This window comes from Vombatus ursinus, unplaced genomic scaffold (genome assembly GCF_900497805.2).
Source record: "Vombatus ursinus unplaced genomic scaffold, bare-nosed wombat genome assembly UNPS02014816.1, whole genome shotgun sequence".
Taxonomy (NCBI): domain Eukaryota; kingdom Metazoa; phylum Chordata; class Mammalia; order Diprotodontia; family Vombatidae; genus Vombatus; species Vombatus ursinus.
Window position 1 is genome coordinate 3126925 of NW_020954594.1, and position 23868 is coordinate 3150792.

Consider the following 23868-nt stretch of genomic DNA (forward strand, 5'->3'; position numbering starts at 1 on the left):
CTACCTATTTATCATCTATGTATGTATGTATCTATTTATCTATCATCTATCCTATGTATCATCTTTATAAGTATCGACCACCTGTGTTTCTATGTATAGTATCTATCATATCTATCTACCTGTTGGTTCTATCTATCTCTATCTATTAACCTACCCTACCGACCCTACCTACCAACCTATCTATACATCTATTCTTTCTTTCTTTCTACCTATCTACCTATCAGTCCCATCTATCTACCTATCAGTCCCATCTATCTCTATCTATTTACCTACCCTACCTACCTGTCTATCCATCCATCTATCCTATCTACCTACCAACCTATCTATCCATCTATTCCTTCTATCTATCTACCTATCTCTACCTACCTATCCTATCTATGTCTATTTATCTATCTACCAACCTATCCATTTATCCTACCCACCTATCTATCCATCTATTTTCTTCCTTGCTTCCTCTCTAATGAGAAATAATCTCAGAAGAAAGGCACTAAGATTAAGAAGGACCAGGAAAGGCTTCTTCTTAGAGATGGAGAGACTTCTGGATAGTTCGAATTTGGGGAATGTTTTTCTCCCTATATTAAGCCTAGAATAGATGCCATTTCCACCCACTGCCCCAGCCCTGTGGGGTCACATAGAACAAGTCTAATCCTCCTTCCACATGAAAGTCCTTCAAATGTTTGTAGATATCATGTCCTTCCTCAGTCTCTTCTTCTCTAGGCTAAATATCATCAATTGCTTTAGTTGATCCAGATTTGGTAGAACAGAGCCTTTCACTATCCTGGCAGTTCTTTTTTTCTGACAATGTCCTTTCTACAATCTGGCACCTAGAACTGGAGAGCACACCCTAGATGTGTTCTGACCAAGGTAGAATGTAGTGAGACTCTCTCTTCCTTACTCCTGGGACTATACCTCTCTCAATGAAACCTAAGACTAGATTCATTTTTTTTGGCTGCCATATTACATTACTGACTCATATGGAGCATTGTTAAGTTCACTGTTTCAACCAAATATAAGTCTTTACATTTATCCCTCTTAAATCTCACTTTGTTCAATTTAGTTCCATGGTCTAATTTGTCAAGATCTTTATAGATCCTGTGACCCAATGTGTTAGTTATTCCTCTCAGTTTTGCGTCATCTAGAATTATGAGATAGATACCAACTGTTTTTATACGAGTAACTGATAAAAATGTTAAATAGCATAGAGACAAACAGAGATCCCTGGGCTACTCCACTGAAGATTTCCTCCAAGTTGGCATCACACTAAAAATGATTACCCACTGGGTCTAACCATTCAATCAACTCTAAATTTTGTTGTTGATCAGCAGTTTTTCAGTCATGTCTGACTCTCTGTGACCCCATTTGGGATTTTCTAGGCAGAGATATTGGAGTGGTTTGCCATTCTCTAGCTCAGTTTACAGATGAGGAACTGAGGCAAACCGGGTTAAATGACTTGTTCAGGATCACACAGCTATTAAGTGTCTGAGGCCAGATTTGAACTCAGGAAGATGAGTTTTCCTGGCCCCATGCTGTGTCCACCGTGCCACCTAGTTTACCTAGCTGTATTAAATTCTAGCCAGTGTCTTTCCATCTCTTCCACAAGCATAGAGTTGATAAATACTTTGCTAAAATATAGGTAAACTACAGCCACGGTACTAAGCAAATCAACCAGTCTAATAACATTGTCAGAAGCAGCACCCAGAAGCCAGAAAGAGCTGGTTCAAGTTCTACCTCTGACACACATTGATTGTATAACCTTGGGCAAGTCGCTTAACTTCTCACTGTCCCAAGGAACTCTTTAACACTAAAAGTTTCAGAGAAGGTACTAACCTGCACTGGTAGAGAGAGAGTTTCCTCATCTGGGAATTCCACCAATGAAATCACAGGTAAAGTCCCTATCCATATAAGTTTGGCATGATAAATGCCAAACTGACTGTGATTGCTGCTTCCTTTTCTAGACATTCAATAACCATCCTTCTGATAATGACATGTTCTAGAATTCTGCAAGGAATGCAAGTAACATTTGACTTTTTCTAATCCTGAATTACCACTTCTGTTCTTCATAACCTTTCAAATATCACCGGTGGTGAGTCAAGAATCAAATCGGCCAGTTCTTTCAATACCCAAAGATATAGTTTATCTAGGCCTGGTAACTCAAACTCATCCTAGGCTCTCCTACTCATATTTTTTGTTTTGTTTTGCGAATGGATCTCCCTATCTTGCCCAGGCTAAAAGTAAAGTACTCATTGGCCCAACCCCATTAATGATCAGCATAGAAGTTCTGGCCTACTCTATTTCTAACTTGAACAGGTTGACTCCTCTATAGGTAGGCTGGTGGAGCTCCTTCCCTGGACTCCCTCCCCAGAGCTCAACATGCTGATGCCAGATTTAGTGAAGGCACCCTTCTGGCAGAAGTCCTTCTGCTGCTCAGAATTCCTGAACTCAAGAAATCCACCAGCCTCAGCCTTCCTCAGAAGCAGGGATTGCAGACCTGTGCCACTAGGCCTGGCACTTTGGGATTTGTATATTTACCTTCTACTTTGGTATATACTTAGACCTTAAAAAACCATAATGGTTGATTAATTGAAAGCCCTTTTGACTAGATTTGCAAGACCCTGGCAAATGTACTTTTACCAGCCCTTCATTAGGAGCAATTCCACTCTCCACAATCTTCTGAAAACCACTGATAGTGGTTCAGCAATCACACTGGTCAATTCTTTCAGGAACCTGAAATGTGGGTACTAGGTGGTACAATAGATAGAGCACTGGGTCTGAAGTAAGGAAGACACGATTTCAAATCTGACCTCGAGACCCTTACTAGCTGGTGACCTTGGGACAAGTCATTTAAACTCTGCTTCAATTTACTCAACTGTAAAATGGTGATAAGGGGAAGGAGCCTACTACCTCAGTAGCCCCTGGTGACTGGATGATCTCTTAAGGTCCCTTCTAGCTCTGAAATTACACATATACATACATTCATACATACATACATACATACACACACACACACACTCATACATATGAAAACATAACAACCCTGGGAGTTTTATATATTTATTTATAATCATATTATATTTTAATTATATCTTATATGCATTATCACATATGTATATTATATTAATTATATACAACATATACATAATGTATGTTATATATAAAACTCCCAGAGATATAGATACACACATATGTATGTACGTGTGTATGTGTGTGTGTATGTATTTAGGTATGTATGTGTATGCACGTATCCCTATTCATTTGCTGAGTAGATATTTATCAAATACCTACTTTGTGCAAGGCAGGTAGATACAAAGCTCTGTAGAACACAGACCCTGTTCTTAAAGACCTCACTATCTAATCTGATGGGCAGTTGTCCATTACTAACCTACAGCATCTACACAGATAAGTACAAATTTGTACAAATAACAGTGGTACAAGAGGCAGCAGGTAATGTAAAGGAAAACTGAGGAGGGTGCGTTACATCATTTCACCTTGGTAGCTGGGGCCAGGGAAAGGCTTCATGCAAGAGGCAGGGGAGGGAATGGGGCTGGGGAAATCCAGTCCACATATGGGAACTGGCATGAACAGAAGAATGGAGACAGAAAAGGGCAGATTATGGAGTGCAGCCTTGTCTGACTAAAATGTATGATGATCCCAGAACTCACCGGTAATAGATATTATACACACAGGATGCTGCTGGCATTTTTTTCGGCCGTGTCCAACTCAAAGTGACGTCACCAGAGAAATCAGCTGTCCACTGGAGATTCTGTACTTTATATACAGTTGTCTCCTCTACAGAGATAAAGGGATGAGCAAGAGAGTGGAAGAAAATACTGCCTCATCAAGTCTTGGGTTTGAAGGGCCCTCTGGAGGTCACTTAATCCCTTACCTAGCTTCCTGACCAAGCTGGGCCAACAGTTACGTGGAAAGGCCCCAGTCCTCTTAAAATAAATCTGGGCAAGAATTCTATCGCCTCCCTAATTGCAAATCTTTCAGGGGCCCCATATCCCTTATAGTCATGATGCATCTCTTTGCATTTTTGCTCAAATCTGTCCTGCTGAAATGTTAGCAGAGGTGCAAAAAGCAAACAGATTGGCATTCATTATTGCTTCAATCATGAGAGCACCGAACACTTAATATGTTCTCAAGGAGAAGGCAATAAGTTGAGTTGAGGCACAATGCTCAAGCACCAGTGGCTAAGTGTTCACAATAAGAAAAAAAATCACAGCTAAAACAAAACCAGGAAGGAGCAGGATCTCGTGGTAAGGTAAGGATGGTGTCAGAGTTTCCCTGTTCTCATCTTCCTTAAGGGAACCAGAAGAAAGGTTCTGTTTCACCTACAGGTTGGATGAAAAACAAGAAGACTCATAGTTCCTTACAGGGGGACTCTTGGTTACCTTGGGAACAAAGGACAAACTGTCTAAACAGATCAATGGGGAGAAAAGTCACTCACCAGTACAGCTCCTTTCATCACTGCCATCAGAACAGTCCAGGAAGCCATCACAGCGCTCCGTAAGGACGATGCAGGCCTCTCCATCCTCACACATGTAGCGTCCACTGACACAAGACAACGTGCTACGTGTGGCTAGAAAACAACAACAACAACAAATACAATAAAATTTAAAAGCTCATAGGAACCATGGGAAAAGACAGGAGTAATGGACTCCATTAGTTGAGCCTGAGGCTCCAGCTCTGTTCATGTCTGCAGTCGGTGTCTTGACTTTTTTTTCAGCTCAATTAGCTTCATTTAGATGCGTCAGAATTAACCATTCAAAGGGTGAAGATTCATAGCTTACAATTCTATATACCTTAAAATCTACAAAGTGAGTTCTTCATTCACACACCACACAAACAAACTCTGGGGCTCTCATGCGGTCATGTGCCAATATCTTTAACACCAAATGCTGTGGAGAAGGTAGACTAATATATAGCTCAGGGGAGTACGTCAATCTCTTTGCCTCCACAATTTCTGAGCAATGATAACAACAGTAAAAATAATTGCTATTACTATGGGCAGTTAGGTGGCACAGTGAATAGAATGTTGGGCCTGGAGTCAGGAAGACCTGAGTTCAAATCATGTAACACTGGGTAAATCACTTAACTTTTGTTAGCTTCAGTTTCCTTATCTGTAAAACGAGATAACAACAACACCCATTCCCTGGGATTGTTTGGAGGATGAAATGAGATAGTAACTGGCACATAATATTCACTAAAGAAAGTTAGCTATCATCATCATCATCATCATCATCATCATCATCATCATCATCATTAATGGTGCATATACCACTTAAAATTTTTCAAAATATTTTCACATAAAATGAAATAATGTATGGAAAGAGATTTGGAAAGGCTGAAAAGCCATACAAATACATTCTGTCAGCTTTTACTGATCCGTTGCACAATACTGTAAAATTAAATCAAGAAAATATCTCAATAAAATATAGAAGCTCTCAAAATCAAATTCTGACTTTGCAACTACAGTTGATCCTGAAGAAAAAGAAAAGTCATTGTTGCTGCATAGGCAGCTCTCTGGTGAGCTCAGATTTCAAAGGGGCATGTACAATGGACAGAAGAGACGGCATATAAACTAGGGTGAAAAAAAATAACCTGGACCTAGAAGAGAATAGGGGGTGGGTGATCATTAAGGTCTCTTCTACGCTTCAAACCTTTCGTCTCTCTGAAGCAGATAAAGGGAGAGTATCACTTCTATGTTAAAGGAAAGAAAGAAAGAGGGAGGGAGAGAGAAAGAGAGAGAGATGACAGCATAATAGTGAGAAAGAGACAGAGAGGCAAACAGAGAGATAGTGATGGACAGACAGAGATAGCAGAAAAGATAAAGAAGTCTGGAGAGTGAGTCCAGGCATGAGTGAGGTGAAGCATGGCTTGGGTCCTTATTAAAATGGAGCTACAGGAAAGGAGTCATCAACTAGAAGAGCAGAGCCTCAGGCCGGAAGTTTTTCCAAGATAGCAAAGCAGCAGGTGAAGACAAGAAATCCAGAGTCTGTCTTATTTACAAGGAAGAAAAATAGCAGGAAAGGCTTTGTAGCTACTGACATTCTATCAAAGAGAATTATCTTCAAATTGGAAAGGAATTAAAACCCACAATTGGTAAGGAGAGAGTAGCAGAGAAGTTGGTTACTTTCAATAACTCGTCAGGCCCTTACAAACTGTATCCCAGGGTATGGAGAGAACCTGTAACTGAAATAGCAGAACCATGGTCAGTAATCTCTGGGAAAACATGGAGCCTAGCAAAGAAGCCTAGGGATGGGAGACAGGTAAATGTTCTGATTTTCCAAAAAAGGTAGACTCTAGAAATCACAGACCAATAAGTGAGTTTGATAGGATCACTAGCAATATTCTAGAATCAGATTGTTAGATAATTAGTAAACACTTAGAAAAGAATGCAGTGATAACAAGGAACAAATCATGCTCAACTAACATCACTTAATTTCCAAAAGGGATCAAAGGATTACCACAGACCCAGTCTAGCCTAATTTCAGCACAGTTTTAACAAAGTCTACCCCATTATCCTCACGGACAAGACAGAAATGTGGGAGGAAAGATGACAAAACTAACTGCCATTTTAAAAATGTTTTACTTAATTATCTCATTTGACCTTTTATGACAACCCTGAAGTATGCACTATGGGTATTATTATTTCTGTTTTACAGATGGGGAAACTAAGGCTCTTTGTCAGTCAGTCAATAAACATTTAATAAGCACCTACTATGTGCCAAGCAGTGTGCTAAACACTGGTGACTTACCCAACAACTAATACCTATCAGGGGCAGGATTTTAACCCAAGTCTTCCTGACACCCAAGTCCAGAACTCTATTCTACACCAGGCTATCTACCAATAGAATATTAGGGCTGGGTGGGGGGAGGGGAGGAGAACCATGTAACAGTTTGAACAGTCCTACTAGGTACTGAATAAAAGATCAATGTCAACCCGGAAGAAAGTCTCTACTGGAGTCAACTTAGTTCAAATCCTGGTTCTACAACATACTAATGACACTGGAAAAACCACTGAACGATTTTGTGCGCACCCCTTTCTTGTCTAACATTTTAACCAATAACTTCGATAAAAATATTGAAGGCATGCTTACTCAATTTTTATAATGCACAAAGCAGAATGGTGCAACCTATAGGATGAATAATAAAATCAAGCTTTAAAAGGATCCTGATGTGTTGGAATAACCAGAACAAGTCAACAAGACAAAATTCCATAAGGATAAATATCAATTTCTGCACTTGAGCTCAAAAATCCAATTGCTAAGCACAGCAAGCTCTAGTTTAATAGCAATTTATGTGATAAAAACCTAGGGGTTCTAGGTGGATACATGCTCAATATGAGTCTAATATGACTTGGCTGGCCCAAAAGCTGATGTTATCTTAGGCTGGATTAATAACAATAATAATCATAGTAATAATGTATTGTATTCAGAACAAGGGAGATAAAAGTTACAGTGTTCTCTGCACTGATAATGCACACATATGTGCACACATATCTATTTCATATATATATATACACATAAACATATATACACACAGCTATAAAATATACACACATACATACACAAAGATACAGTGATCTGTTCACTGAGGCATTAACAAACTGAAGTACTTCCAGAAGAGTATGACTAAGACAGTGATATGATATGAAAATCATATCATACATTCATGGGTTCCAAGAAAAGGGCGATGGAAGAAAAGATAGGAGAATACTAATTCTGACTCTCTCTCTTACTAGTTACATGAGCTCACTTAAGCAACTGTGCCTTAGTATCTTAATTTATAATATAAAGATAATAACTGTCCTTCCTATCTCATAGGGCCAATAAAAAGTCAATGAGATAATATACGTAAGAGCATTTTGTCCATCATAAAGGGTTATACAAATGTCAGAAATGATGGTGAGGAAGAAGATGACAGCTATGCTACCATTTTGGGAATGGCTGAAGGAACTGGGGATTTTTAACCTGGAGAAGAGAAGACGTGGCTAGGGGCACGAGAGTTACCTTCAAAGTTTCAGGGGTTGTCTTATGAAACTATGTGGTTCTAGAGGCAGAACTAGCAGCAGCTGGTTAAAGTTATAGAGAGGTATATTTTGGTTCAATATAAAAAAAGAACTTCCTAACATTAAGAGTTCTCCAGAAATGAAATGGGTTGCAACCTTATGAGGTCATGTAACTTGTTACCAGAAGCATCCCAGCAGAGTCTGAATGACCAACTGTCAGGGACACTGTGGATGGTGTTTGTGTACTGGGTAGTAAGCTGGATTCAGTGACTTTATTAGATGAAGCTGGATTAAAGCCTTTTTCAATTCTATGAGGGAATAGGTATTATTATTCCCATTTGAAAGATGACAACGTTAAGAACAAGGAAGTTAGCCACCTTGTTCAAAATCAAGCAGCTGGTTATTGGGGGATTGGGGATCAGAATCCAGTTTTCTTTCCACCAGACCACAAACCCTCCCACAGCGAAGACACACAAAACTCATTGTCAGCAGGACACCCACTTTAACCCCTGACAGCAGTGACAGCTTTACACGGGTCTTTCCATACTCTTTCACCCAGTTGCCTTTGTGACCACAGCTTGCATATTTGAGATGGTGACAGGGCCTATTGTGGAAATCTGCAGTCCAGAAACAGCACAAAACTAACTGGCCCTCAAAGGGACAGAAGGCACCCTTGATCTTGACCTTGTAAGCAAGGAGGTAACTAGGCACATGTAACATTCTTCAAGTGCGGCTTGGAAGTCTCTGCTTTTTCATCTAGAACAGTATCATCTTTGGCTTTCTGACCTTCCCACCCTCTCCCTGGGCTGCAGTCTTTTGGGTGTGAATGGAATAGGCTTGGAAATATCTGTTAAGCCATCCCTGCCCCACCTCCTTCAAAAGTCACAGGAAACTGTCCAATGATGTATTTTATCTTTAATGTAGTGTTCCACAGAACAGTGTGCCTTGAAATGTATACAAGTAAGCAATAACAAATAAAGATACCCTCCCCTGCCCCTTTTTAGAAAGGAGATGATAATACTAGAAATCCCTAACTCCCAGTGACAAATAAAATAACTCTAAAGCACTATGTCCACATAATCTTTGGTACGGATGTTTTCAAAGTGGCTACAGGCACATTCATGTGTCTATTCATTCAACAAATGTTTACTAAGCACTTACTGTGAGCAGAGCACTGTGCTGTGTGCTGGGGAGGGGTGGGAGGGCATACAAAGCCTAAAGTGGCCCTCAAAACTCCTGAGTACAGTCTGAACCAGATTAAAATGTAACTGGGAAATATTTAACAAAATAAATAAAAATACAATGCAAGATAGTTAATGTTAATCTGTGATTTTCTAAGTCAATATGCAGCCTGCAGGGATCCATTTCTTAATTACGACTCTACCGGCCTAGAACAGTGTAGACCCTGATCCCAACTGTTTATGAGCATATAACCCAAATATGCCTGTACATATGTGTATACAGACACAGACACACATACTTGAGACTCTGCTCAAGTAGGGATATACAACTCACAGGGAAATTAAGCACAAGGAATATAAGATCAACACTAAAAATCAGCCTTACTAATGGCTCTAGGCACTTACGACAGTTGGACTCATCCATGCCGTCCCGGCAGTCCCTATGACCATCACAGCGCTTCCAATTGGGAATGCACTTCTTTGGTTGTTGGCACTCAAATTCAAACCTGCTGCATCGTCCAAGCTGGGCAGTGGTGGAGGTCGATGAGACGTTAGCTGGGAAAGGAGACAAGAAGATCATTAGAACCTCAGGACAAAGGGGAAAGGGCCAGTGAACATTGGGGACAACACAGAAAGAATTGAACAAAGGTCTCAAAAAGCTAGAAATTTAATGATGGAATATGTACATAGGGGTTTGACAGGATCAGCTCTATTCCACTCAAAATTGCTGAAGGCTGTGGTACAGCTGAGATTAAAGAGCATCGATTAAGAATCTCTCTTCGGATGACCTTTAAGAACAAGGACATTCATCTAGCCGATGGTTCTATTCTGCCTGAAGTGAGGCGTATCAATTAGCTGAGCTCTCAAGGTCTTTAGAAGCCCGTACATTGCAGGCATGAAGGACAGACAGTTCAAAGGCACAGAGATGGTAGATGGAGCGTCGTCTCAGTTTGTCTGAGCTGTAGAATGAAGGTGAGTAATGTGTATGTAATGAGGCTAGGAGTATAGGAAATTAAGACAGTGTGGTTGGTTGGTCCTTTGAAAGAACACGTGTGTCACCACATATAACCACTAGATGGCAGTCTTCTACTCTTTTTGGAGGAGGAAATTGACATCTCTGTCTGTTCTCTCCCAGAGCGTTTAAACATAAAGGTATATTCCTATGCACACTTCCAGCCCAGGGACAAAGGCAAAGAGCTGCTGAGAAGGAAACAAGAAAGCTGTAAGAGTCTTGCAGCAAGTGCAGAGGGCCAGTAACAACTTCATCGCTCTGTCTTTTCCTTGTAATCTAGCATTCTGAGCATAGCCCAAGGAAAAGTCACTCGTAAATCTTACAATTACTATCTCTAAAGCTGCTGCTGCAGTGGAAGTGAGCTGAGTCTTTATCCCTACCTCCTCAAAAGACAAGAAGGCAGTGGAGTTAAGAAGAGCTGAGTTCCAATCCAGCCTCCAACACTAGTTGTATGACCCTGGGCAAGTCACTTAACCCCCATGTGCCTTAGTTTCCCCATCCGAAAAGTGATAATAATAGCAGCAGCTACCTCCCAGGGGTTATCGTAAGGATCAAATTAGACAATATTTGTAAAAGGCTTTGCAAATCTTAAAGTACTACATACAAATGCTAGGTACTATTATTAAGAAGGCAATATATTACAGTGCAAAGATCACTAGGTTGGAGTTTAGAACACCTAGGTTCAAATTCCAGCTCTACCTCAGCTGGGGGCTTTGGATGGGTGGGGGTCCCAAACAGTGGACAGATCTCTGGGCTAGCCTCATAAATGTTTGTTCCCTTCCCCAACTCCCATCTCGCTGTGTGACCCCAGGCAAGTCATTTCTCCTTTCTGAGGCTCTGTTCCCTCTGCTATAAAATGACAGTGTTTGACCAGATAATTTCTACGATCCCCTTCTGCTCCTGACAGCCTTCCAAGGCAGGGCCTCTGCATTCATTTCTCCCTGTCACATCATGTGGGCTGTTTGAGAAAGAGTCTGATACAGGCACTTTTTCAAGGCGACTTCCAGAAACCCGGGGCTCTCTACAGAGGGGCAGTGCTCCGGCTCAGTGGGGAGGCATCCTCCACAGGTGGGAGTGAGGGAAAGAGGCTGGAGCTCCTAAACTCACCAGCGGTGGGGCAGGCTTCCTCATCAGAGCCATCAGGGCAGTCTTTGTAGCCATCACATGCCCAGCTGTTCATAATGCAGGCACCGCTGTTACAGCGGAAGTAGTTGGGCAGACACGTGGAAGGCCTTGTCGTCGTGCTGGGGGGAAGGAGATGTGAATCTGCGAAAAGCACAGAGCAACCACACCCTCAGAAGTCAACGTCACAGGAAGCTAAGCCCCTAATCTGTAAGTCTAAACGGCACCCCAGAACCCACAAGGCTGACTTGGAAGCAAGGTGGGCAGAGACAGGTACACAGCAGAAGGCCAGATAATTTGAATGTTATTTACTCGGGAGCTCTGGGATGAGTTGACATATACATGGCTGACAAGCATACCATCCCAATCGTGTTTGGTTCAGGCCAGTACTGAAATGGGCCTGTATTTCTGGGGTAAAGACATTAGCCGATGGCTAGAAAGGAGAGGATTTCGAGGGTGCTGAACATCTGAAGTGGTTAACCCAAAGTTGGCTACACTGTCCAGTGCAAGAACCCAAAGTGAGAGACTAGAAGAAGCATGCTAAGACAGTGGTAAGGTTCAGGTCTCAACAGCTGCTACTTACTATTACCTGACCTTGGCCAGGTTATTTACCCTTTCTGATCCTGTTTCATCTGTTAAAATGAAAATAATATTTGTACTCCCCAGAGCCCAGTGTTGTAGAGAGGATTTAATATGTGGCACAGTAGATCGAGTGCTGGGCCTGGGGTCAGCGACACGAGTTCAAATCCAGACTCAGACACTTACTAGTTGGGTGACCTGGGCAAGTCACTTAGCTTCTGTTTGCCTCAGTTTTCTTAACTATAAAATGGGGATGATAATAATACCCACCTCCCAGAATACTTGTGAGGACCAACTGAGATATTTGTAAAGCTAAACTTAGCACAGCTCCCGGCACATAGTAAGTGCTATATAAATGTTTGTTATTGTTATTATTTTTTCTTCCCCTTTATTTTTTTTCCTAAAACTTAAATACACAAAAAGAAAAAGAAACATGTAAACTTAAATAAAAAATCGAATAAGAAAATAAGAAATAAGAATAAGAAAAAAAGAAAAGAAAAAAATGTCATGTGCACAGCAGAACATAAGAGAGGATTCAAAATATATACCAATAAATTTCCATTTCAAGAAAGCCTACCTAATAGATACTACACGTTGTGCTGACAGCTATCCATCTTTTCTCTGCTTCCTTGTAAGTTTCTTTTCTTCTCTGCTATACACTTTTTACTGTTCTTTTTCTCCCTTCCTCTACCCCCCACCCGAAGGCTATGATTAAGCATGGATAATTTATATATAGATATATACATACAAATATACACATACATACATATGTAGACACATACATTTATAAACAAAGACTACTCCTAACAAATTCTACTCCAGATCTTTGCTTTATGTTTGTGCATATCTCTTATTTCCTATCCCTCCAGACTCTGCTACTTTACTCCTACTAACCAGTCCTCTTATTACTTAACCTACCCCACCTCCAATGATCCCTCCCTTATCCTCCCATTCCCTTTAGTCTAAACACCCTTCGATACTCTCTTAACCTACTCCCTCACTCTCCCCTCTAGAGACCCCTCCCTTATCTTCTCCCCTCTCCTATCCCCTTGCCATTTTATTTCTTCTGAATTTAGAAGACTTTTACACTCTTCGAGATGTTCTAGATATATATGGATTGTTCCCTCTTGAACCCATTCCAGATCAAAGCAGGTTTCCGGAACTACCAACTTTCCTCCCCCATTTAATTCCCTTGTGTCAATTTTTCCTCTAGCACCTCATTTGTATAAGACAATTACTCATTTTACCTGTTCCTAAACAGTTTTACTTTTTGAAGTCATACCATACTCAGGTCTACCTCAATCTTTTTCATAAACTACCCAATTACTAATAACAATCTCAGACATATGTTTTACATTTTACACACATAAAAGATAAATAGTCTATTGAGTTCCTTGTAATTAGTCTTTGGTATATAACTTATATTTCTCTTGGCTCTTATATGTCAAATCTTCTATTAAGTTCAGATTTCTTTTGAACAAAGTCCTGAAAACCTGACAATTCATTAAATGTCCATTTTTTTCATTGAGGATTATGCTTAACTTTGCTGGGTATATTTTTGGCTAGAACCTCAGTTCTCTTGCTCTTCAATATATAGTGTTCCAAGACCTGCGGTCTTTTAGTGTCGCTGCTGCTAGATTTTGTGTGATTCTACTTGTGGCACTGCCATATTTAAATTGTTTATTTTTTTTCTTGTTGCTCATAATATTTTATCCTTGAGCTGGGGGTGTCAGAATTTGACTATAATATTCCTGTGGGTTTTCCTCATAGGATCTCTTTCAGGAGGTGAGCGGTAGATTTTTTTTCTATTTCTACTTTCCCCTCTTGTTCTAATGCTTCAGGACAATTTTCTTGACAATTTTTTTTTAATTATTTCTTGTATTGTTGTATCAAGATTCTTTTTTTGATCATAGCTTTCAGGTAGTCTGATTATTCTTATGCTTTTTCTTCTTAATCTGTTCTCCAGATCAATTGTTTTTCTTATGAGATGTTTCACATTCTCTTCTATTATTTCATTCTTTATATTTTGCTTTATTATTTCTTGATCTCTTACAACTTTGCTGGCTTCCCTTTACCCAATTCTGATTTTCAAGGAGTTATTTTCTTCCTTAAGATTCTGGATCTCCTTTTCTAATTTGTTAGCTTTTCATAATCTTCTTGCTTTTGTTAGATTGCTCTTTTTTTTTTTCTCCTCAATCTCTCTCATTTGATTTTTAAAGTCTTTTTAAAGTTCTTCTACAAATTCTCTTTGAGCAGGTTTGACATTACTCTCTGGGGTAGAGGAGGGTTTCTTTACTTCAGTATCCTTCTCTGAAAACAAACCCTGGTCTTCTCTATTTCCATAGTAACTCTCTATGGTTTGATTCTTTCTCCTTTGCCTGTGCATTTTTTTTTATTTGTAGTAGCTTAATTTTTACAATCCCCTCTAATCCTGGGGTGTGAGAGATGGTGCCTTTGGCCTCAGATCTTCAGTTCCCCCCTCCAGCCTGGAACCAAGACCTCCAGCCTCCTATAAGTGCCCACAGCAGAAGCCACTGCTTCTGCTCTTACCGGGCAGATGCTGGTTCCTTCTTGCCCCTGGCCAGATGCTGGTTCCTTCTTGCCCCTGGCCACATCTCTGTAGCACAGCTGGGTCTGGTTCCTTGTTAGCAGAGGTTCCCTCAATCTTCCCTAGCCCAGAACCCCCCCCCCCCGGGGGGGGGGGGGGGGGGGGGGGGGTGTCCTGTGGCTGGGGCCAAGGCGGCCTCCCAACCCAGCTAACCCCAGGGCTTGCCACTTGTTGTTTAAGCAGTCCCTAGCCTGGAGGTGTTTACTCTTCACAGGAACCACCCTCAGCCTGGGATTTTTCTTCAGATCTTCGTGGATTGTCCCAGGAGGACCCCTGTTGCACCCCTACTCATTTATTTTTACCTACTCTATGTTTGCCCAGAGGCACTATTTTATCTCTTTTGTGGAGGAAAATCTGGAGAGCTTGGAATTTTCTGACCTACTCTGCCATCTTCCCAGAATGCTCTCCTGTTACTGTTATTATTATAACCATCCTTATCATCCTCATTATTATTTAGGCAAAGCACTTTGTAAACTAGCAAGCGTTCTATAAAGATCAGCTTGTTGTAAGCGCTCCCTTACCTCCACCTCCACAATCCTTTTCATCAGACCAGTCCCCACAGTCATTCTCCGTGTCACATTTCCACCTGTTTGGAATGCAGTGCCCATTTTCACACCGGAATTGGAAGTACCGAGAGCAGTTTGGTGCTTCAGTGGGGTTTTCTAAAGATACCAACCATGAGCAGTAGTCACTTTCCCAGTACATATTATTCAGAGACCTCAAAGATCTAATTACACCTTTCTTATCCAGAACCCAGCTGCATCTACCAAGGCTATTAGACTCTACAACAGAGACAAAGAAAATCATCCATATAATTCCATAAATTCCACCTCCCCCATCTCTCCTTCTCCTCAGGAAACTTAATTTCCTAAAATATATCATAACATTTTGAAAATCATTATCTGAATTTAAAATTATACACATCTGACAAAAAGAATGGTCTACTGATGAAAATTAATGGTGGTATATAGCTGTGACTTAGGACACTTGGTACTTTGAAGAGCATTACACTCAAAAAATGAAAAAATATGTGTGTGTATACATACATATTAAAAACTCGGAATTTTGAAAAGCATTACACTCAAAAAATGGAAATATATAATATATAATATAATCACACACATATATCATCTCAATATGAGGAGCACTCAATAGCTTCCAAAGTTTCTCAAGACATGACAACCCATAAATTGGCTTAGAATTAGCTGCGGTTCCTGGAAAAAAAAATTACATGCCTGCATATGACCAAATGTCATTTCATTTTACTTCTTCCTAAATTAAGGGTGAGTAATAAAAGATCAGGAGGACAGATAAGTGAACAAGCAGTTTTTTAAAAATGAGCTTACCACAATTAGCTTCATCTGAGTAATCCCCGCAGTCATCCATCCCATCACATTTCCAAATCAAACTAATACAAACTCCATTCTGACACCGGAAACTGAACTGGTCACAAACCTTGTGGAATTCAGGGTCTGAGGCTAACAAAGGAACAAGTTAACATGAGATAATGATCATTCCTATGCTAAAAAGTTCGGCACAGCAGAACAACACAGGGGTAAAAAATGGCCTAAAAACTTCTCAAAGGCTCTTCTGATCTGAAGATTTTATGAAATATATTAAGCCCAAGTGAAAAACAAAACAAAACAAAAACAAAAACAAACCACAAACTCTAATCTGTTGGTACTTTGACTACTCTCAACTAAAAGGGCTTATACTGCTTTATATATAATGTCTGGTCTTTTAAGATAGCCCATATTGGATGCCTGACAGATCTCTAAGTTGGGTGAATAAACATCCCTAAAGTGGTCTCACCATCCTTCATCTGTGACAGGCCTTCCACCATTTTAGGATATCGTTTCCCTGAGCAGCCCACTTACCACACCCAGCAAAAGCTGCATCCTCATCTGAGCCATCACGACACTGGACAATGCCATCACACACCATGGTGTGCAAGAGACACTGCTCGTGGTTTTTACACACAAAGTCCATGAAACGACTACACAGGGGGTCTGAAAGAATTCACAGACAGTAGGAGACTTCAATTAGACATATCCATTAAGCACCTACTATTTGCAAAGAAAGACCTGTGTTAGACATAGAAGGAGACATAGTAAATATAGATAAGACAGTCTCTGCCCTCAGAATTTAGGTGGGGTAAAAGATAAAAACAACATTGCTAAGTAAAATGCACAACAAAAACACTGTACCAAACAAAGAGCTATCGGAAACCCAAGGGGGAAAAGGTCATTCATTACTGAGGGTTGGGGGAATGAGAGGAGAGAGAGCTTCACAGAGGAGGTGGTGTTTTAGTTGGGTTAAAATGGATGGTCTGGAATTCAGGAGGGGAGGGGGCTGGTGGGACTTTGCTACCCAACATTATTCTGTGGTAACAATGGACACTTCGGGCAAATAGAACCTTAAGTCAAGGCATTAAAACAACAATTTGGTATTTAAAGGAGTTTGAGGCCACAAAATGTTGCATGCGTGGTCACTAGCAATATTAGATTAGAACATAACCAATCCAGGAGCCAGAATCAATGCCCACTGAGACAATTTAGCTGGAACTTCTCTAAACCAAGGCCCAAGGGCACATACTCCCTTTGGTGTTGTCTATCTGCCATGGGGATCTAGCAAGAGAATGCCAAGTAGCTAAAGGTCAATCTGGTTAAAAATTGACCCTGAGCAGCAAAATATTGGGACCACTTGCTCCCAACTACCATGGACACCTTGTCTGTGACTTCCCCTTGGAAGAGTGCCGCACTCACCACAATGCTGCTCATCTGAGCCGTCTGAACAGTCATGGAGCCCATCACAGTGTTTGCTGGATGGAATACAGGTACCATTGGGGCAACGGAATCCATTGCACTTCTTCTCTGGAATGTGATAAAGGAAGAAAAGAAAGAGAAAGAAAAAAAAAAATCAGTGCCCAGGAGCAGGAAGCCATGAAGCTTGGATCAGATTTTTAAAATAAATAATAAAATGTATTAAATAAAATAAATTAAATAAATATTTGTTAAATACAATTATATGTTAAGATTAATTATGATTATATGTTAGATTATATATAATTACAAATTAAAATTAAATAAAATTATTAAATAAATAATAAAAAATTTTAAATAACAATAATAATAGAAAGAGATAGAAAGAGTCCTGGGAGGGATTTTAGATACCTTCTAGTCTAATCCCCTCTTTTTAGAGGTAAGGAAACTAAAGCCCAGGATCATACTGGGAGTAAACAGCCAAGGCTCCTACACAAGGGAAAACTCCCTTTATAATTTCATTAAAGCACTCTGCCATCTATCTTCTCAACAATCACATAAGGTAAGGCGAACAGGTTCCTATACATAGGCCACCATCTAACCCTTATCCCTGCTATCAATCTTTGAAAAAAAAAATGCAGGAACTAAACAGCACGAGTTTAAAGGATTTGCCTGAAGTAAGGCACTGAAAATTTGTAGAGAAACAAAAGTAGGACCCTCAATTCACACATCCAGATCTGTCAATCTTGCCAAAAGAACACTGCCTCCAGATCATGGCCAGGCACAGTGATTCAAAGTGAGAATGGACCCACCCTGGTCTCTGAGTCCCAAGGAAGCAATCTCACATGTAGGGTAGAGCCAACAGGAACAATGCACAGTCAAGGCATCCCTTCTGGAAAAGCAACCAACCAAAAGAAATGTTCCTGAGTCCTTAAAGCTGGCTCACTTAAAACTCTGAGGCATGGAGTAGTTTTCCCAGCTCAGTGGGAATCTCTCAATGAAGAATGATGACATTTCCCATCCTGAAGCCTCAACTCGCTTCTCCTTTCTAGGGAAGACTGAAGGTCAGAGGCATCTGCACTTACCACAGTTGAGAGGGTCCTCATCAGAACCATCCTGGCAATCAGCATCTCCATCACACGCCCACCTCTGAGGGATACAGTGCCCGTTGCGGCACTGGAAGCTGGAGGCCTCACAGGTGTGGAAGATGGCTAAAAACAAAACAGAAAGAGACACCATCACCACAACTGCCCTTTCTCTCTCCCCCACCAACCACTGAGGGGAGGTGAGTGCTACCTGGTCCTCAAGACTGAAGGAGGAAGGTCTTCCCTAGGTAGGACTTAGAAAGCTAGGGGAGGCTGGTTTCTAAGCTCAGTGGGTGCACCTTGATGAATGCGCTGGCATTTCTAATGACTACCTTTCAACAACTTTTAAAATTCACTGCAGAATCACCATAAAGCTCTATATACAAAAGTTAAAGAAAGTGACCTTCCCCTGATTGGTTGACACATGGTTGGGAAAAGACAAATACCTCCAGTGTGTGTCACAGATAAACTTTCTCTCTCTCTCTCTCTCTCTCTCTCTCTCTCTCTCTCTCCTCTCACTCTCTCTCTTTCCACAGTCTTATGACATATGCTTTACAGAAGCAGTTGTTTCCTCTTTGTTTGAATTGGTCACATTTATTTTCGCTTGTACATGCCCAAAGACCGTTGCTATAAGCATAATGGTAACCATAACAAGACAGGACAACTCTTGACTGTGAATTTTATTCTAGTCTATTTGACATTTTGTCATAGAGAGGTAGCATTACAGTCAGTTTTCAAATTTCCTGCCTCTGATACTTACTAGTTTTGCAACTCTGGGAAAGTCACTTAATCTCTCATGGTCCCAGGCAACTTTCTAAGCCTGTAGACTGATGTCCATTTAAATTGGTAGACGGAGATTCCATACCAGGGGTTCCCTTCAAGAATGAAATCAGAGACCTATCTCACCACAATCCAACAAAATAAAAATGATAATAACAACAATAACAATGTCTTGTTTCCTATCTGTAAGTCCTGTGTCTCCAAAAAGAATATAAACTCTCAAGGTCATAAACCATTTAATGATTTTTCAAAACTGCTGTTGATGATATTATGCTTTTACTCCCTAGAATGGTTATACAGAAACAGGTGTTCAATAAATATCTGATAACTTAGTGATACTTCCTCCTAAAAAATAGAAAATATTCTCACTTGAATTACTTCATTTATTCTCACTACAACTCTATAGGGTAAAGCTGTCTGCTTCAGAGGTGAAAAAATTAAAAACCAGAGAGTGGCTTACTCAAGGTCACACAGCAAGTGGGCTCCAGAAATAAAACTACATCCTAGATCTAATGATCCCAGAAGACTGGGCCCCCTCTACCAGCTTAAATTAAATAGAGAGGAAGACTAGAATTAAAAGCAAAAGAAGAAATGGTTGAAACTATGGCCCTGGGCTATAAGGGAACACTAATGGTTTAAAGAGATTATTCCAAATCTCTGGTTCTTAGGGTGAAATTTCTGCAGGGCATAAAGAATGCTGTTCACTGCCTGCCTGCTTCATCTGATCTTCTCTTTCTCCACTTGGGCAGAAAGTTGTTTATACCTGTTTGCTAAGGAAGAGGGAAGGGAAGGGGAAGGAAGGAGAGAAAGGGGTGGAGAGAGGGAAAGGGGGGGGAGTGTGAGAGAGAGAGAGAGAGAGAGAGAGAGAGAGAGAGAGAAGAGGGAGAAAGAGAGAAAAAAAGAGATATGGAGGAAGGGAGAGAGAGATAGGAGAAGGGAGAGAGGGAGGGAAAGAGAGGAAAAGAATGGGGAAGGGGGAGAGGGGGACAGAGAGAGTGTGTTATAGAGGATAAAAGGTGCTTTTCTTACTAAATCAAGGTAACCAACAATAAGCTATTCATATTAATTCAATGGCTTAACTGATGTTGCAGGATGCCAACTTAACTCAAGTCTATTCTAAAGATAATTTAAAATGCAAGAAGAGGTAGTGTGGCATTGTGAGTAAAATGCTGGACTTGAGGTCATAAAAACCTCTCTGTGGCCCAGACAACTCTTTAAGACTAAAGTAAGGGGGAGCTAGGTAGCACAGTGGATAGAGTACCGGCCCTGGCGTCAGGAGGACCTGAGTTCAAATCCGGCCTCAAGACACATAACACACACTAGCTATGTGACCTCGGGCAAGTCACTTAACCCTATTGCCTAGTCAAAAAGAAAAAAAAAAAAAAAAAGAAAAAAAAAGACTAAAGTAAGAATAAGAGACAGCATTTATAAAGCACTTTATGGTTTGCAAAGTGCTTTAACAGGTCCTTCACATCATGAAGTTAAAACAAAAATGTCCAGATTTTCTAAATCACTTTAAAACAAGTGGTATTTCCATCCTCATCTTCTTGCTATATCTCCTATAAGACCGCTTCACATGGTAGTATGCAAATAAACTGACTAGAGGATATAATATGTTACTGTCACTGGCATTTACAATCCATTAGGTATCTCTTAAAAACGCATTTATCTCCAGGAAGAGGAATAAATGTTATCTGTCATGGTACATGAAGTATTACCCTACGAACAGAGATTCTTTTACATGATTTTAATTTATTAATTTAACATGTCTAATAACCTTTCCAAATGCCTCATCACATTTTTCTCTTCTTTCATAAACAAGTTGCTACTAGTCCTAGGATGACTCCATGTCAACTAGCAGGCATTTTCCAGGGCCTTGTTTTGTTTTAAACTAAAAAAGAAAAAAAATTTTTTTTTTTGGGTTGAGGCAATCAGAGTTAAATTACTTGCCCAGGGTCACAGAGCTAGTGTCTGAGGCCAGATTTGAACTCAGTTCCTCCTGACTCCAGGGCTAGTGCTCTATGGTACCACCTACATGCCCCTAGACAAAAAATTCTAATCTGCTCCTTGTTTAGCCTTTCCATGGCATTTGGTAAACGAAAAACATCTGGCCAAGTGCCACTGGTATCTCCAAATGGTAGCTCTGAAACTTTGTAAGGGGTGTCTCTCACTGCCATCTCCAGTTTATAACCATAGAAGCTGGAGAACTAGAAAGGGCCTATGTACTAAGACTTCTGTTACACAATCTCACCTGGGCCTTCCCTCAGAGCAGCAAGACAATCCTTTGAACTCCTTTTGCCTTCCTAGGCCTCCTTCAAGGCTCATCTCCTTATGCATCTTATGCAAGATGCTTTTCCCAGTGTCTCTTCCTAATTCCATCCCACTCCCCCACTGCAAGTATTTTCTCTCTGAGGTTACTTTCCAATATCTTCTTTCTCTCTCTCCCTCCCCTTCTCCTTATATATACATACCCATATGTTTATGCATATTGTGTATGTTTTGTGTGTAACTAAATCTATATATACATATTTATATATTGCAATATACATACATGCAATATACATATATATGTGTATATATACATTTCTGAGTGTATATAAAATGTGTGTGTATCTGAAACATCCTTAGTCATTCTCATATTGTCTCCCCCATGAGAATGTGAGTTCCTTAAGGGCAAAGCTGTGTTTTTGCCTTTTTTTATATACCCAGAGCTTACCACAGTGCCTGGCAAATAAGGAATGCTTAAAAAACAAATGCTTGTTTACTACTGTCTAAGTGATTTGGAGGTAGAGATTGGAGAACACCCCACTCTAGAGATTTTCTATTAGTTTATACTCCTTCCCTTATTTTTTTATTGCACTTTGAATGATACTCCAGAGGCAGCCAAGGTTGAGATTAAATTAGGTTAAAGGTATCTGGCAAGACTAGGTGGAAAGAGTCAATGTGTATGGAAATACAAAAAATACCCCTGAGAGTGACAAGAAGTGAATTCTGGAAAAACAATGCCAGAGCTGGAAAGGGCCTGAGAGATCACTTAATTCAATGGCCTGGTTTTACGGATGAAGAAACTGAGGTCCTGAGAGGTATAATGATTTTCCCAACATCACACAGCTAGTTAGGGGTTTCCTGATTCTTAATCCAGAGCTCTCTGCTCCATCACGTTGCCAGAATGGTCAAGATAAAATTCAGAGAACGGCAGCATTAGAGTGTCTAATATAGCCTATTATCTAACGAGTCACTCTTTGACCCTGGGTAAATCTTTCCTGCCTCAGCAGCCGATTAACAGCAAATGAGGTTTCACCATTAGCCAAACACGAGCAGGGCCTTTCTTCTCTCCAGATGAATTATGACAATGAAAAGAAAGTATGGCCTCACTGCCTCCATAAGGTTCAATTGTTTAAAAGTGCACAAGGGCTAAGGCTAACTGAAGGTCAGTCTGTCTTGACCTATCTTCTTTGGTTATTTGGTCACAGCTTAATTTCTTGTAGGAAATGGAAAGTCATGTGCATACATCTTAATGAGCTCCCATCTGACCTCAGACTATTTCAGGAAGAGGGAGAGAGAGAGAATCCTCTTAGAAAAATTTGGAAAGGCAGTCCTAGAACAAGGCTTCAGTTGAGGGAGACAAGAGCTATGAATTCCCTCTATCAGCACTGCCAGAAAAAAAAAAAGAGGGGGAGGTGGGGTGTAGATGGCAAGCCCTAACCTGAGAAATGAAGTCGTTAATTCACTTCCAAGCACAGGCATGTGCGCTGAAACACAAGTCTGAGTGATACGGTGATGTTAACAAGCTATTCAATCATCCTACAATTTGCAAACAGAAATGCTCCAGGGCTTCCCACTAATTCATAAACTCGTCACACATCCCAATGGGGGCTTCCTAATGATGGTCATGCCTTGAAGAGCTTGACAATGGTTCCTTCCTGCAGCTTGTTTTCTTCACCCTTCTGCGAGCCCCGATGCACCTAAAGATTCTATGCTGCAGGTCCTGGCCCACCAGCCCAACTGTATGGCAAAACATTCTGGTGAATTCCAAGATGCGCAGTTTGTAGAGCTGCAGCAGCGGCAGAGGCAGCAGCAGCAGCAGCAACGAACTAAATAAATCGAAGTTACTTGAACTCAGCCAGATTCTCCCAGTCGGGCACCTCAGGAGAGTCCACTGACTCTTACAGGCCAAAAAGCCAGCACTAAACTGACTACATTAATGAATGGAAGCAGAGGCAGCAAGGTATTTGTTGAGAATTTGCCATCCACACAGCCCTGCACTAAGCACAATAGGGAGATCTACAAAGAAGCATCAGATAAGGTCCTCTTCCAAAAGGAGATAAATCCAAAACACTGAATAATACAAAGCCACTGGTATGTAAATTTCAAGTGTATTACATAATGTATGTGTATGGACGTGGTACCTGTACTTCTAAGGAGAACAAGCCACTTCCCATTTACATTTTCAGTTAGGTAAAAATTAAAATTAGTTGGGATCTCTTAGTCCTCTGGGGCTGGGCAGGATGGCAAGGCAGATCAGGTATCCTAGGAGGTGTAGAAAGGCTGAATTTTAAAGCTGTCTTAATACACAAAGCGGGTAATCCACATGCATTAAGATGATAACTGATGCTATCACCTAATGATAGGTGATTGATAATCATAGGTGATGATAATAATCACCTAATTCTATTTGAATTAGTAGAACGTTCTTACAGTGTTTAATGTTTACACGTACATGCATAC

The 23868-nt window shown here is 40.5% G+C and overlaps 1 protein-coding gene across 1 annotated transcript in view; it reads right to left on the minus strand.

Moving 5' to 3' along the window:
- SORL1 (sortilin related receptor 1) overlaps positions 1–23868 on the minus strand; it is a 216807-nt gene that overhangs the window by 25136 nt on the left and 167803 nt on the right. The window contains exons 26-34 of the mRNA XM_027835471.1: positions 18361–18486; positions 17279–17386; positions 16391–16522; positions 15860–15991; positions 15035–15175; positions 11312–11470; positions 9598–9747; positions 4448–4579; positions 3660–3786 (exon numbers count right to left, since the gene is read on the minus strand). Coding sequence (XP_027691272.1) covers positions 3660–3786; positions 4448–4579; positions 9598–9747; positions 11312–11470; positions 15035–15175; positions 15860–15991; positions 16391–16522; positions 17279–17386; positions 18361–18486 — 1207 coding nt within the window. The remainder of the gene's footprint in view (positions 1–3659; positions 3787–4447; positions 4580–9597; positions 9748–11311; positions 11471–15034; positions 15176–15859; positions 15992–16390; positions 16523–17278; positions 17387–18360; positions 18487–23868) is intronic.